Genomic DNA, 16,295 nt, shown 5'->3' with positions numbered 1-16,295 from the left:
ATCTGAGTTATTTTTGTAGAATTCTTTGGGCACATCGGTTTTGTGTGGCCCTCCATCCCACACAAATAACAAATCACAGTCTTGGGTGGGGGTCTTGACGGCATATTGACAGACTGGCTCTTTGGAGGTTTACTCACCCCTGCTTTCTGGTAGTGAAGGACAGATTTTGAAACATCTCATTTTCCATGCTGTGTGGCTCCATGGCTCAGGAGACAGCATTCTCAAGTATTGTTCTAAAATGAATATTTCACCAACCTCATGCACAGTCTTTTCTTTTGGCTTTACCCACTTCTCATATAACTCTTTCCTCCTCTTCAAAAAGCCCTACCTCTGGTTGTTCATGTTCCTCCATTTGAGGTTCAGGGACCGGAGAGGTACGAGCTTGCACTTCTACCTGCAACAGCTGAAACTGATGTAGCAGTGCTCTAAAGCGCTGTTCCTGGCGGGTAAACTCCTCCCTTCTTCTTGCTTCCTGGGCCTCCTGCTGACCCATATGAGAACAAAGGATGGAAATCAGTTCTGACATTGTCAGCTCCTTACCTTGGCTCTCAGTGCTATCCACCCCTCCAGAGGCTCCATGTTCCTTTCCTTCTTTCACTTGCTCTGCCACTCCAACTGGCTGGTTTTGACAATCTCCTTTTGCTCCTTTGCCACTCCTTCCCATTCTGTGCATGGCTTGATAAGTGAAGAGGGGGAAAAAGAAAAAAAAAAAATCCTGTGCCTTCAGCTGGTATCCCACTTCTGACACCACTTGTGATGGACCGAGCAGCGAAGGAAACTCAGGCACAGGTTAAAGTCCAAAAAAAATGATTTTTTTTATTTAACCCAAAAACATAATTGGTTAAATCATGCAAAAAGAATCAAAATCTTGGGCCCATAAAAGAAGTCAAAATAACAGACCTCTACTCAAAGTTGACAACACAACTGATAACTCAAATAAACTGACCTAACTTACCAGACAAAGGGGAAACTTAAATAGTGGCTGATCAGCCCACAAAAAACAGGAGAAGGGGTAAAACACACAAAACCTAACTAAACCAAACATAATGAACTCCAATTCCCCCCCCATGGTCCCGAGTTATGGCATGAACCAATTTGCAGTCTTCCTTTAAAGCTCGCTCCGCCCCTTTTCCACCTCTTGGCTCCTTAATCAAGGGACTGGAACAGCTGCAACTAAGGTAACTCAGAAAACAAAAGATTAATCATACATAACAGTGTAAACTAAAATGTGCACTTATTTTAGAATGCAGTGTTATGTGGATATGTGAATTAATTCTAAACCAAAACCAGTTATTTATTGTCCTGTAAATTAATTCCTATATTTAAAGACAGACAAATCTGAATGCAATGTTATGTATAAGTCTCTACACTAACATGGTGGATATTACCACTGTGTGGCTGTAAGTGCAGCCATCACACCAATACAACGATTTCTATGCTGTCACAACACATACAGTAGCTATAATAGATATGAACACCACGTCTGCCAGAGTCCATGTGCCTAAGAAATGAAATAAACCCGGGTAAAGCAACAAAAATGGCACCAAACAGAATCAGAAATTATGGTTCCCCTTTCTTATATTAAAACATTCCACCTTAAAACAATGAAAAATAAATGAGATTCTACAGATTAATTGTGACCTTTACTCATTCCTTAGCCAGGTCATTACTGAGTGGTTTAGTGAAGAAGGTCCTGGAGTGGTACAGGATTAGGATCCAAATGCAGGCTCAAGACAGCTGAATGAACAGAAACCAGAAGGTAGGTAAAATAAGACACAATCATCAAGTCCACTGAAAGGCCAAACTGAGGGAGGGTAATAGAACTGACAACCGGATCAAGGGACCACAAGGAAGGTAAAATAAACCAAAAGCTCACGAATGTAACAGACTGACACCCACCTGGGTCCACTCAGGCCCCGGTGGGGTGGAAACATCAAGAGGGAGGGACTGAAAAGCAAAATGAATACAGGGAGCAAATTAAGGGGAAAAATTGGAAAAGGTCGACCAAGCCACAGAGCTAGGTGGTGGAGCAGTTTATGGACCCAGTTGGGGGGCCGGTGGCGGAGATGAATTTTGTGGTAAATTACAGCAGAGTTTTGTTGCTTTCATGTTTATACATTTATTTTAACGTACGAACCAGCGTTAATTAGAGATGTGAGTTTGCAGTTCACATAACACATGCAGAGACTGAACAACCAACCTTCCAATTAGTAGATGACCTGCTCTAGCTCCTCCTGCAGCCACCCCAGTAGCTGAAGAGCAACACAGCCCAGTTATGATGTCTCATATATGGAATAACTAGTGATTCGTTTGCAGAGATAAGTGCATGTTTGAAGAGGCGTGACCTACAATTGGGACAAAAAGGAAGGTTATGGAACCAACAGCTGTCCAAATCTGAAAGGTAAAAATGGTGGACATAAAAAATGAAATAAATTAATACATCTTTTATTCGTGATTTGTAATTTATACCAGGGGCTGCAAGGTGAGTCAACTGTCCATATTGTAACTGGTTCAGGGCAAGATTGCAGACAGTTTGTTGCACTTTTGGAGAAGCATAATGGTGAATATGGTGACATAGGCTACCACAAAGCATTTTCACCGTAGACACTGAATTTAATTGACTTGTTCAAGCTTTCTCTCACTTAAATAAGATAACTGAAAAACTGAAGATAAAGTAATTAAACTATATGCAGTGTATCAATAGCACACTGTATAAAGTTAAAAGTTCTTTGAATTTTGCAAAAACATGTTTTGTTGACAACTGGTTTTGGGAATGTTTATGAAATAGTGATCAAATCCTGGCATTTTTGCTGCGTACAGGGAGTGCAGAATTATTAGGCAAGTTGTATTTTTGAGGAATAATTTTATTATTGAACAACAACCATGTTCTCAATGAACCCAAAAAACTCATTAATATCAAAGCTGAATGTTTGTGGAAGTAGTTTTTAGTTTGTTTTTAGTTTTAGCTATTTTAGGGGGATATCTGTGTGTGCAGGTGACTATTACTGTGCATAATTATTAGGCAACTTAACAAAAAACAAATATATACCCATTTCAATTATTTATTTTTACCAGTGAAACCAATATAACATCTCCACAGTCACAAATATACATTTCTGACATTCAAAAACAAAACAAAAACAAATCAGTGACCAATATAGCCACCTTTCTTTGCAAGGACACTCAAAAGCCTGCCATCCATGGATTCGGTCAGTGTTTTGATCTGTTCACCATCAACATTGCGTGCAGCAGCAACCACAGCCTCCCAGACACTGTTCAGAGAGGTGTACTGTTTTCCCTCCTTGTAAATCTCACATTTGATGATGGACCACAGGTTCTCAATGGGGTTCAGATCAGGTGAACAAGGAGGCCATGTCATTAGTTTTTCTTCTTTTATACCCTTTCTTGCCAGCCACGCTGTGGAGTACTTGGACGCGTGTGATGGAGCATTGTCCTGCATGAAAATCATGTTTTTCTTGAAGGATGCAGACTTCTTCCTGTACCACTGCTTGAAGAAGGTGTCTTCCAGAAACTGGCAGTAGGACTGGGAGTTGAGCTTGACTCCATCCTCAACCCGAAAAGGCCCCACAAGCTCATCTTTGATGATACCAGCACAAACCAGTACTCCACCTCCACCTTGCTGGCGTCTGAGTCGGACTGGAGCTCTCTGCCCTTTACCAATCCAGCCACGGGCCCATCCATCTGGCCCATCAAGACTCACTCTCATTTCATCAGTCCATAAAACCTTAGAAAAATCAGTCTTGAGATATTTCTTGGCCCAGTCTTGACGTTTCAGCTTGTGTGTCTTGTTCAGTGGTGGTCGTCTTTCAGCCTTTCTTACCTTGGCCATGTCTCTGAGTATTGCACACCTTGTGCTTTTGGGCACTCCAGTGATGTTGCAGCTCTGAAATATGGCCAAACTGGTGGCAAGTGGCATCTTGGCAGCTGCACGCTTGACTTTTCTCAGTTCATGGGCAGTTATTTTGCGCCTTGGTTTTTCCACACGCTTCTTGCGACCCTGTTGACTATTTTGGATGAAACGCTTGATTGTTCGATGATCACGCTTCAGAAGCTTTGCAATTTTGAGACTGCTGCATCCCTCTGCAAGATATCTCACTATTTTTGACTTTTCTGAGCCTGTCAAGTCCTTCTTTTGACCCATTTTGCCAAAGGAAAGGACGTTGCCTAATAATTATGCACACCTGATATAGGGTGTTGATGTCATTAGACCACACCCCTTCTCATTACAGAGATGCACATCACCTAATATGCTTAATTGGTAGTAGGCTTACGAGCCTATACAGCTTGGAGTAAGACAACATGCATGAAGAGGATGATGTGGACAAAATACTCATTTGCCTAATAATTCTGCACTCCCTGTATTTCACATTTTCATCCTCCAATTTTCACTTACATCTACTCTCACCAGTAACAGTTTATTTAAAAAAAAAAAAATCAAGTTAATATTGAGTGGAACTGAGATCAGCTTGTTGGCATGCCCTGTAAAAAAGTGAACTGCCCACCCCTGTCCTAACATCTGTGTAGTCTCCTCTCAGTACGAGCTGTTTACTACATTGTGAGTAAATCTTTAAGAGAATATCAGGAGCGCTGGCAAAATATTTCTTCCTTCTCCACAGCACCCACCATCTGGTGGTGCCTGAGACGAACTTAGCCGGCCTCTGCCAAAAACTGACCCTGGTTAGAAACATATGGGGATAAATCTGCAGTAAGATGAGAAAAACACAGGGATGGAAGTGGAAACCATATACTCCTAATTAGAAAGCAACCCACAGCATGAGAATAGGGTGACGGTGGAGTGCGAATGAAAACTGAACATCCACGATAGCCCTGAAACACGTATGATTCATGCTCTTTAACTGTTACTGTTCATGTTTAACATCCCATTTTTTAAAACCAGAAATGCAAGAAATTGACGTGGATGATACCAAACTCTTTGTCAAATGCAAAAGCTTTTTATAAACTTGAGTTATTTTTTTATGCATTTTTAAATTTATTTATGTCATTTCCTCTTCTATAAAGCATTTAAAGGGATTTTCTTTCCTCCTAATTTGAGATTCTGAAGGAAAACCAGCAAACTTGACCTAAGACTCATCTTGACGCAGGTAAGAAGCCGAATGTGTTCATAAACCAAGCCATCGACCAGCGGTTCATAAATGCAGCCATTTAAGAGTCTAAACAGCTCCACTAATCAGCAGCGTCTGGATCTGTAGTTGCTCTATATTTAGCTCATAGCTCAAGTCTCAGCCCACCTACAGAACTGTTAATGCATTTCTGGAGATGCTCCGAGAGGAAAGTTTAATAATGGCAACTTCTCAGATTAGTCTCCATGGTAATGACACAGAATTCACTGTGCGATTGCTCTTCTCATCATGGCTGCACAGACACTGAAACATATTTCTGAAGGCTGCACGCGGGAAGAATTTCTCTGCATATGATCTGAGCTGACAGAAAAGACATATGACAGAAAATGTCCACAGTGATGAGTGAGAGAAGTTGGAAATTCAACCCAGATGGATTAACTGACTGACAGCCGAGTACTCTGATTGGTTAACCCCAACCCAGTTGGAAATACCAGCCACAAACAGGAGATACATTAATGTCAACTAACTGGTTTGTGCTAGTTGACAAAATGTTACTGTTTATGTAATGCTGCACAGCTAAGAGCACTGAATAAAGTACATTAACCTTTTATTTCTCTTTTTAGGGTCCTGGTGCCATCAAGTTCTTCAGATGAGCAACAGAATTATTTTTATTAGGTCTTTTTTTGTGTGTTTACATGTGTATTTAAAAAAAAAAAGAAAATAAACAACTTTCTTCACCTACTGAGAAACCAAGACCAGCCAACAGTGCAATGGAAACTGAGAAAAATGATCTGCTGATGCACAAATGTCTCTGTGTGGGTTTGTTCTAGTAAAGGAGTGCTAGTGTAACGCTGTCTCCTTGTTTTGAAACTTAAATTACATATTTTCTGTGGCATTCAAGTTAAAGTACTTCATCAGACCTATTTTGTTACATTACAGGAATGTAACTAATAGAAGGATTGATTTGATTTAATACTCTGGGAAACTATGTTGCAGTCTTCTTAAGCTATTATCAGACAACATGATGAACATGAGAAGCCTGATCTGGAAGAGGCACGACGACGGAAAATAGTCCCATATCTATAACAATGCCATATAAAAGACAGATGCTAGGCAGAGAACCATAGATGTAGTGACTCCTGGTTGTACAAAACGGCCAACTTTATGTTGGAATATAAGCATAAAATAACTGCTGCAAAGTGACACATTACAGATGAGCTGCAATTATTTGTAAAACAATCTGAAATTGAATGCAGTCTGTTCGAGTCAGACCAAATTTTGGAGACCGGTTGCCTCCCACCAGGTGACCTGTACAACCGCTTTGCAACAACAGCCTCTATGGCAGGGGTCTCGAACTCCAGGCCTCGAGGGCCGGTGTCCTGCAGGTTTTAGATGTCACCCTGGGTCAACACACCTGAATCAAATGATTAGTTCATTACCAGGCCCCTGGAGAACTTCAAGACATGTTGAGGAAGTCATTTAGCCATTTAAATCAGTTGTGATGGATCAAGGACACATCTAAAACCTGCAGGACACCAGCCCTCGAGGCCTGGAGTTCGAGACCGCTGCTCTATGGAGAAAACAAAGTCCCTGCAATCACTGGCAACCACCAGGGAGGAGAATGATGCCGTGCTGTTTTTACTCTAGTGTGACACACTTGGGTCCGTTGATCTTTGACTTCTGTAACCTGATGGCCTTACAGTCTTAAGCTTGTCCCCACTCCTTTATGTTGTGAATTATGGTTTCCATTACTGACTTTGTGACTGACAAGTCGCTACCACGCGAGCACGCAGGCTGCCTCGGCTTCTTAGATTTACACTTTATTTGTTGTCTGGGATTTCAAAAGATCGAGGTATTGACGAGGAAAACTCAACTCAAGTCTTCACATACGGATTGTACTACTGATGTCACTGATGATGTTGCAGTAACGCCGTCCGTCTTTTACGGTCTTGAGTCTATAGCTGTGGTTTATGACAACAGTGGCTGTGGCAGATAAGATATGAGAATTTTAAAAAAGCTGAGCTGGAAGGGTTAGAGACAAACATCTAGTCCAGGGACAGGCAACTCCAGTCCTCAAGGGCCGGTGTCCTGCAGGTTTTAGATGTGTCCTTTATCCATCACAGCTGATTTAACTGGCTAAATGACCTCCTCAACATGTCTTGAAGTTCTCCAGAAGCCTGGTAATGAACTAATCATTTGATTCAGGTGTTGTTTTGACCCAGGGTGAGATCTAAAACCTGCAGGACACCGGCCCTCGAGGCCTGGAGTTCAAGACCTCTGATCTAGTCTGTCGTGCATTTTAAGAGTTTTTTACTCATCTAATTAGACAAAGTGTTGTCTTCTTATTTGTAAGTCAGCTTGTCCACTTTTTCAATTCAACTCAATTTTAATTTATACAGCACTAAATTACGACAGTCACCTCAAGGTGCTTTATATTGTAAGGTAGACCCAACAATAATACATACAGACAAAATCCCAACAATCATATGACCCTCCATGAGCAAGCAGTTTGGCAACAGTGGGAAGGAAAAACTCCCTTTTAACAGGAAGAAACCTCACAAACCCAATTTGCTGTTATAAATGCGAATACATGGAAAGTTTAACATTTTCATGCTGTCGGGACTTTAACTACATACGCAGCAGCACTCATCCACACCGAGTTCAGGTTAGCTATTTTTGATATATATATATATATATATATATATATATATAGTAACATTTTTCCTGCACACTTGTCTTTCTTCAGCACACACCTTAATCCCCCCACCACCATTTCACTCCCGAGATCATTTGCATATCGAGGCTGCCGATATATGTGAATGGACATGACTTAGCAGTCAGTACTGAAAGAGAGGAGATTTAATTGAACTCTGGCTTCTTGCAGAGTCATTTTCATCACCGTTTTCATACAGACACTACGACTCTCGTTTTTTCTGAAACTAAAGACTTTCCTCACGTTTGAAACAATCTAATTTCAGGCAGAGAGGAAGTGCATCAGATTGATGGATGATTGTTAGGCTGATTACAATCAGAATTACAGGTTTGCTGCAAGTTAATGAAGCTTGGGGGCTAATAATTCAGTGCTGATGTTTGATAAGAAACCTCATTTAAACTCAAAGGCATGATGCTGAAGTCTGTTCTGGGTGGTCTCACTCCTGGGCTGGTCAGTATACTGTTTGGGACAAAGATGAGATTAAAATATATATATTAATAAAACACCTTCAATAAAATGTGTTTGAAGTGCTTGTTTTTAAATCCAGACACTGTTTCCATAAGGACTGCCTGTGTGCCACCTTAAAAAGAAATTCCCTCATTTGGAGTTCTGAAGATGTTGATGGACAGTACGACGCATGAAATGTCCTGTAAAGGTTTTGATGAAATATTTAGTCAACAATGGCCAAAACGAGATGAGACCCAGGCGTGTCCGTCATTACGGTTTTAGCTCTCATCCTCCTCCCTTACAGCTTTCTAATTGGCCAACAACCAATTAGAAAGCTGTAAGCCACAGCAGGTCTGTGAAAATGCTTGTCAAACGTCTTCAGTAGCTCTGAGGGAACTTTGCTAACAAACATGTGGCGTTTGTAAGACAAGTGTTTGGTTTGACCGATGAGGATAAAATTCATACTTTCTAACACGTGCCGTGTTTCTCAGCCAGTCTGAAGCACACAGAAGGTTCACTTGCTTCTTAATGCTCCAGTTTTCTGCTTTTCATTTTCAGCTCTTCTTCTGGGCCCTGTAAGGCATCCACGGTGAATTAGTGGAATCTGTGCTCCAATACTAGGCATACAAACCAAAACACGATTCTTTGCCTCCATAGACAGGACGCAATCATTTGGAGTAAAACGCAACTGAAACAGTGTCAAATTTATTAACACTTTATAATACAGTCTGTGACTAAGGATGTCATCCCACTTTATTTGAAATTACAGTGTAATTATATTTATCTGAATATATCGAAAGGTAGATACGCTAGAATAAGGACATAAAAAGTCAAGTTTTTAAAGGAAACAAAAAATTATACTCTAAGTAAATGCAACTAGCGCATGATTTCCTGATAATTTAACAGAAAAACTATTTTTCCCCATCTTACACCATAAGTACACAAAGGACAACTGAATAACACAAAACCCGTCACACATATCAATATAATGAATATTAAATAACAATGTAGGAAAATAAAGATGCAACAAAGCCAAGGTTAAGACACTCCATAATACAGCCTCTGTCCCAAAAAGTACTGAAAAATTACTTATGCACTGCTTGTATTTATTTACAGTATGATTGTTTTAAAAACCTGAGCTGTTACCTTCTTATTCTACTGTCCAAGTATTAGTAAATATACTTACATTGTCACTTCAAATACAATACACTGAAATTCCATTTAATTACATGGGGAATTACGCTATTTTAAGCTAAATAAGTATTATTAGTTATTCAAATAATTATTAAGGAAAAGATTGACATGTAATCAAATTACTTAAAGTCAGTAGGATACGTTTAATTGCTACCTTTGCTTTGTTATTTAGGTTGATTTTCAGGTCCAGCACATTTGACAGTGAGAGTGTACTGCACCGTCTGTCGGCCAGAAGCTCAGAGTGCACACTTTGATATCAACAACTGTGTTTAAGAGAAAATATGTTTTTACCATATGAATGCAGGAGGACCCACCCAGAGCTACACTTCATTTTTAAATGAGTTCCACATTGAGCTGATAGGCGCTCATGTGCAGAATCTATTAATAGTCTAACAAATAAATGCATAGATAAACTCATCAGTACAGGGGGCATGAGTTTGGAACTGTTTGCATTGTATGCAGGAGAAAACATCACAGCACTAAAACAAAACGAAGTCCATTGAAATACATCTATAAAACCTGCATTTTTACCGTCTACAACTTTATATGAATACAAACTCTTTCATGGTACAGTTTCAGTGTCAGGTGGTGGGAGAGCTTGTTATTAGCCTTCTTTTCAGACTCCGCTGGGACCTGTAGTAACCTGAAAGGTTGCAGAAATTCAACTGTTACTGGAAAACAGATTTCAAATGGACTCTATTAGCAGTGCTGTGGGTGCACTGGGTAACTCCCAGTGCATCAATGAGCATTAAAACAGATGTGTACACTGTGGTGAGTGTCAGTGTAGCTGCTACTCAATCACAGGCTATAAATATACTGTGTATAACTCAAAGTGCACAAACAGCCTGCAATCTATCACCGGTCAACAACACGGTGTTTGGCTGTTCCAGCATTAATTCAACATTTAAAATGATTATTACTCTGTAATATTTTTCTCTCTAATTGCAGTTTATGGATTTTGAAGAATGTAAATGTCAGAATCGAGCGTCCGCAAAAAGCGGTTATAGTAAAGGTCACTTCAGTGGGCACGATAAATGAAGCACGAATATTTAATGGCTTGGATAGACAAATGAAAACTTTAATGATGCCCAAATGAACAATAGCCGTCTTCTTTTAACATATATTTACAGCTATCATAAGTCACACACAACAGGCCTAATCTAAGAGACTCAAATCCATAATTCAGTGTACTGATACAGGCTGAGGTAAGTCCATACAGCAGTGGAAACAGTTTCAGTGTTCACTCTTGGCTAAACCCAGAATTTGGCACTGTAGTAATAATAACTAAAAAAGCACTAGCATCGTTTTGCACGTCCTTGTTGAGTCTTGCGCTACCTTTCTGTGGCTTATCCAGCAGGCTGCTTCTAACCAGCCAGTATATGAGGTGAGAAAATCAAAACCATTCTTAACTTAAACTTTTGTTCAAGGTCACCTTCTTCTCATATAGCAGGCTAACTTTGGTTCGCATGCACCCACTTAACAAACCAGCTTGATTTTTCAGACAATATGAAAACATGAGCACACTTACAACTTGACTTACAACTGACAACCAACCACACAGTATGTGTAATACAGAGCAATCCACAGTCTGACAAATCAGGGCTACACAAAATCAGATGCTGCTGCACAGCTAATAAGATGACTTCCTGTATCTGAGGCTAGCTAGCTTGCTTCCTCAGTGATCAACATTGTTAACAGTGTGAATTGCTGTGCTGTCTTAACCAGGAAACGAGCCGATTTACTTTGTCTCCCTGCTTTGATTGCACTAAATGGCTGCGCTCAGAAAGGATGGAGAATTTCATTTCACCTGACATTACCCCGCGCAAATTTGCAGATTGTATGTTTTGTTTTTATTCACCCCAAGCACACAGGTTGTGTTAACTATACAAATGCAGAAACATTTACCAAAATGATATTCACATGTCAATTCATTATAATGCTACTGTATTTACATATAACAGCAACAAAACGCCCGATCTCTTGGTCAGGTCTATGACCTTGAAGTCCTCAGGCCCCGGCCTGTGGTGGAGTGTCGAGTGCTCTGATGTGGACGCTGGGCAGAGTGAACCAGGCCAAAGGAAGCTCTCGTCCAGCGCTGTCGTCCTGGAATTTGATACTAAGGTAGAAATCTCCGGCGTAAAGGAAAAGCAGGGCACCCTCACATACAGTACTTTCGTTGGGTTTAACCTGGCGACAGAAAAGAGACACAGCAGTAAAAACTGTTAGTGGTCACCTCGCTGTCATTTCCTAATGCACGTTCAGCTGCATGACTGGCTTTGATGATGAAGAGCAGACAAGTTCTCGTTCAGCTGAGAACGACTGCCAGAATTAAGCAGTTCTGCACATTCATGAAAGCGAAGAATTCAAGTATTCTTTCATGTGCTTTTAAAACTCTTTGTTCTGGCACCAGACGAATCCTGTTCAACAGCCTGCAGCTTGTTTAACATCAGAAATGAGAAGCGGTTATATACAAATACTGACTCTGAGGATCTCTTCAGAGCCAATAGAATTTTTTACGATGAGAGTAAAAGGACCATGCCGTCTTTTGAGGCGTTAGGGTTGTTTTGCTAAGAAAAGTAGAACCTTTAGACTTTCCAGTGTGTTTTCCTCTGCGTCTACTTAGCCACTCAATTCTATTTAAAGTAACTGACAGTGACTTGTGCAATCGATCAAAACAAAAGTCACGTCTGTCTCTGCCGTTCCCAGATGTGCAGCATATATGGAAAACTAAACTAAGAAGACTAAACTATGCCTCTTTCCAGAAATTATGAGCTTAAAAAAATGCAATTACCTTAGTTAGGAATTACTGAGCCCATTACAATATCAGCTTAAACTCCTGTGATGTGACTGTGTTACAACTGAGTATATGTGACCTCTGCTGCAACGACCTATCACCATTAAGAATAGATTTGTATTTGCATATCTCAGGTCTTTGCTGGGAAACAACATGAATATAGAACTGTGGCTCTGACCGACCGTATCAATGTAGAAGGTGTTGGAGCCGATGAAGGTGACTCCGTCCTCCAGATCGTAGTTCTGGACTCCATTCTGATAGTCCTGATATGGCACCACGTTCAGAGCCAGGGGCCCCACTGAATTCTTGCTGCGATTGGTCAGTTTTACTTCCAGGTTCACAGCATCCCCCACTTTACAGTCGGCGATGACATCGCAGTCACACGGTTTCTTATTCACCAACACATCTTGAAACAAAACAGAACGAGGAGGACAGAAAGGATCAGTATGGGCAGGACAAGAGAGAAAGAATAAAAAAAACAACATTCAAATCTAGCAAGGGTTCATTGTAGTAATATAACAACCACCCAACACACACACACACACACACTGTCACAACCGCAAAAGAAATAAATCCACACTGACTGAGTGCAGTTCCTCTAAAGGTTGGCCACTGAGTCCTGATGTGTTCCCTATTTGGCTAAGGTGCAGGGGGAGACACAACGATTTGTTTTGAACAATGAGCTCAGTGAACTGAGCGCCTACACGCTCCAGGCAGGCTAAGAAGAAGATCGACTTCAAACGTGGGAGTTCAGGGGCTCCCGAAAAGATCACCTGAGTAATGACTCCTCTGAGAGTAACAGCAGTGCACGCACACACACACACACGCACGCACACGTGAAAACCACTTGTCATATACTTTCTAGTGTCACACCTGCGGCTGTGATAAACACTGAGTCAGAGCGGCTCAGTCTGTGTGACAGGCAGATGAAAGAGCTGAGCTCGCTGCCGCTGGTGCCCCGATCTGTTGTGTACAGTGAGGGGTGGTGGCAAGTGGGGAAGTATTAAGATCCAGCAGGAAGGCGGGGGAACGAGGACGGGTGTGGGCAGCTGAGGCTGTGCTGTCACAGCCAGTGAGAGAGAGCCCCAGGGAGGCTGGAGCTACAGGAGGGTGACATTGAGACTCACGTCTGTATTAAAGAACACACTTCACTCAACACAGACTACCACACACTGAGGGGCTACGAGAGCTTTTCTTCTCCTTCTTTTTATTATTTGTGTTCAGCGTCTGTCTAGACTTCATAGGATGCATATAGAGAAGTTTCTGGATCTAAAAAGTAAAGCTAACTTTAACTGGCTGAAGCTTGCATTTTTTTCGAGTGGCCAGCAGGGTGCAGCTCCTCTGGTAGCAACAAGAAGTCATTTTGTAGAAACAACATCGTCCTCCTCGGATCTATGACCTCAGTATACACTTCTCCCTCTCTGGTTTAGTTCCAGCCCTTGCTCGTCATGTTTTGCTTCACCCGTCTTTAACATTTGGACTCAACATACAATGTGAAACTCTTGTTATTGAAAAAAAAAAAAAAAGAAAAATTGAAATTTTATAATTTTAAGTACAAAAATTTGGCAAAATAAAAAGAAAGAAAGCTGTAAGTGGGCAAGATTGTCATATGTTGTAATGATTATACTGAAAAATGCTGCGCTACTCTGCTGATATTGGACCAGGATTGGAATAAACAAGCCACATAACAGTGCAATATCCTGCAAAGAAAAGTATTTTTGTAGTTAAAATGCATATCAGGTTAAAATAAATTACATAATTCTTTGTTTTTGCATTAATAAAGGTCCCAATCAGCCCAAATAACCAAGAGAAATTAAAAATGCATGCCATGAAAGACTTCGGGTCTTAAGAGCTTAAAGTGGACGTCCAAGATCTCAATGCAATCAATTAAAAATCCCATTATGATTATATTATTATTATTATTATTTAACTTTAATATAGCCCTGAGAGTAAGGCTGGATTATGAAGATAATATCATCAACTGTCTTTGTTTATTTTTTGCAATATTGTAGATTTTCCAGTTCTTACTAAATTTAGCTCGAGGCTTCTTCCACACTTTTTGTACCTTTGTAGTCTAGAATAAAAATAAGTTTGTTTTGTTTCGAGTACTTATTGTTTTTATTCACAGCAGCAGATTTTTAAAAAAAAACAAAAACAAACCAGGCATGAATAAGTACGTAAATACTTATGAAGGAACAAGTTGAGAAAGTACTCAAATGTGAAGCTGATGGCTGGGCCAGACGATGCAGAGATTTCTTTCTTTAGAAAAGAAAGTGTTGACTTCTTTAACAGCACAGTGATCCATTCCTGCTCTAAACCCGGATCATTTTGTGGCCGCTCAAGCAACTGAGCTCCAACTGCAATGTGTTCTGCGTGCATTTAACCCCCATTACATGCACTGTCCCACCAAGATTAATTTGATAGCTATGTGCATGTATAAATAATGCATTTCCCGGTAGTCAAACTACTTTGCCTTTTCCAGTACACGAACTCACTTAGCAGAAACTGCAGCTCTGTGATCCGCTCATTGTCTCTATACAGGCCTCTTCCTGCAAATACTTATTACATTGTGTCAAAACTAAGTAGGTTTAGCCATGTGGACGTGCACATGATCAAGTTTTCCTACACTGTACAGCAGAGATCTACTTGACTTGCTTGCTGTTATTCCAACACTGTAATCACCTCACGCTGTTGTGAAGAGCATTTGGAAAATTACGGACTTTTGCTCTTACTGGAAGACCTCTGGTGATGTGCGTGCACACACCCATCCATAAACACACGCACAAAACATAACTCTTTCATAGCCAGAAGCGCTCAGCCTATAGTGACACCTTTGCAAGTAGTTATATTTAGTTTGTTCAAAGTCTTGTTGCTAGGAGATGTGCAAATTATAGGTAGCCTACATTGACTCTAAAACTGGAAACAAATTCTTTCACATTAAAAGCGAACAAAAGAGGATGGTTAGTCTGTAATGAGCTGATGAACTCCCACACACGCGCAGCTCTGTCACACACACACCCACAGCCTGAACACTTGCTGCAGTTTCTCTACTCCGCCATCCTCGATTGCATATCAGCACAGAGGCAATCTTCTGACTTAGATAACCAACGCAGAAAAACAACAAGTGGGAAGAAAAAGAGGGCCACTGCTAAGAGGAAAATTCCACAAGAGTTAGAAATAGATGCAATTACCTATGATTATATAAAAAGGATTTCATCAAATTGGTAAATTAGCACATACGAGCAAAGTAAAAGCCAGCCAAGACGGGAGAGATCAAGGTCTCTGACTGCCTATGGCTCACTAGGCGCATCTGTAAACGTCTACGAGTCCCTCCAGCTTTTGAAAAGCATCTGCCGTGTTCTTCTTGTTGTTGTGCAGAACTGAGAGAACCACGGTGCGCAGTTTATCTCCAAAGCCCTCTGTTAAGTTCTGCGTCGAGGTTTTATGAAGGCTGAATAAGCATGAGTTTCATCTCACAGGCTTTAAACGGGAAAAAAATAATCCTGAACAAGTTAAGGAGAACACGTTTGTAATGAAAATCTGATTAAAGTTGAGTTTTTTTGTGTATCTACACAGTCATTCAATCAAATCTATATGCACAGCTTCAAATTTTCCAGGAAAAGTCTACGCCAAGTACACTTTAAGTGATACCTTTTGTTATCACTAAGATTTATGATTGTGTCTGAAATTATTTACCAAAGCTTAAGAGGAGATGTGATTTGTTGATGCGTATAGTCGTAGCTCTACACTGCAGCTTCTTCAGCTAATGTTAGCTTAAGGTCTCATCTCTGATATTTCAAAGTGAGAAACTTAAAACGCTGATTTAATATGAAACCCAAAGTTTACAAGTTTTGGACAACTTTCAGTAACTGTTATTTTTAACCCTTTAAAAAACTGCCTGTTCCCTGTTAAGCAGAAAAATGTTCATTATCGTCTCTTTAAATAGTAAGGTCGTGCTTGTGCTTCCACAAATCCTGTTTTTGTTTCTAATAAAACTTCAATTACAATGATCTGTGGCTGGAAAGCGATAAACCAAACTATTGCT

The 16,295-nt window shown here is 40.5% G+C and overlaps 1 protein-coding gene and 1 long non-coding RNA gene across 4 annotated transcripts in view; one reads left to right on the top strand and one right to left on the bottom strand.

Moving 5' to 3' along the window:
- Positions 1–937: 937 nt before the first annotated feature.
- On the top strand, positions 938–6,378 carry LOC120727266. Its single transcript, XR_005694471.1, has 5 exons — positions 938–1,178; positions 1,659–1,759; positions 2,317–2,401; positions 5,075–5,123; positions 5,726–6,378. It is a non-coding gene; the product is annotated as an uncharacterized LOC120727266 (long non-coding RNA).
- A 2,573-nt stretch (positions 6,379–8,951) lies between these two features.
- The window catches only part of trappc9 (trafficking protein particle complex subunit 9), a 233,446-nt gene continuing 226,102 nt past the window's right edge, over positions 8,952–16,295 (bottom strand). For all 3 annotated transcript variants that reach the window (XM_040021480.1, XM_040021482.1, XM_040021481.1), the window contains 2 exons: positions 12,433–12,656; positions 8,952–11,643 (listed from right to left, as the gene is read on the bottom strand). In XM_040021480.1, the coding sequence (XP_039877414.1) occupies positions 11,464–11,643; positions 12,433–12,656 (404 nt within the window). In that variant the 3' untranslated portion in view covers positions 8,952–11,463. The remainder of the gene's footprint in view (positions 11,644–12,432; positions 12,657–16,295) is intronic.

This window comes from Simochromis diagramma, unplaced genomic scaffold, assembly GCF_900408965.1.
Source record: "Simochromis diagramma unplaced genomic scaffold, fSimDia1.1 OVJJ01000753.1, whole genome shotgun sequence".
Classification (NCBI taxonomy): domain Eukaryota; kingdom Metazoa; phylum Chordata; class Actinopteri; order Cichliformes; family Cichlidae; genus Simochromis; species Simochromis diagramma.
The sequence above is the reverse complement of the archived record's forward strand: the minus strand, read 5'-3'. Positions and strand labels throughout refer to the sequence as shown.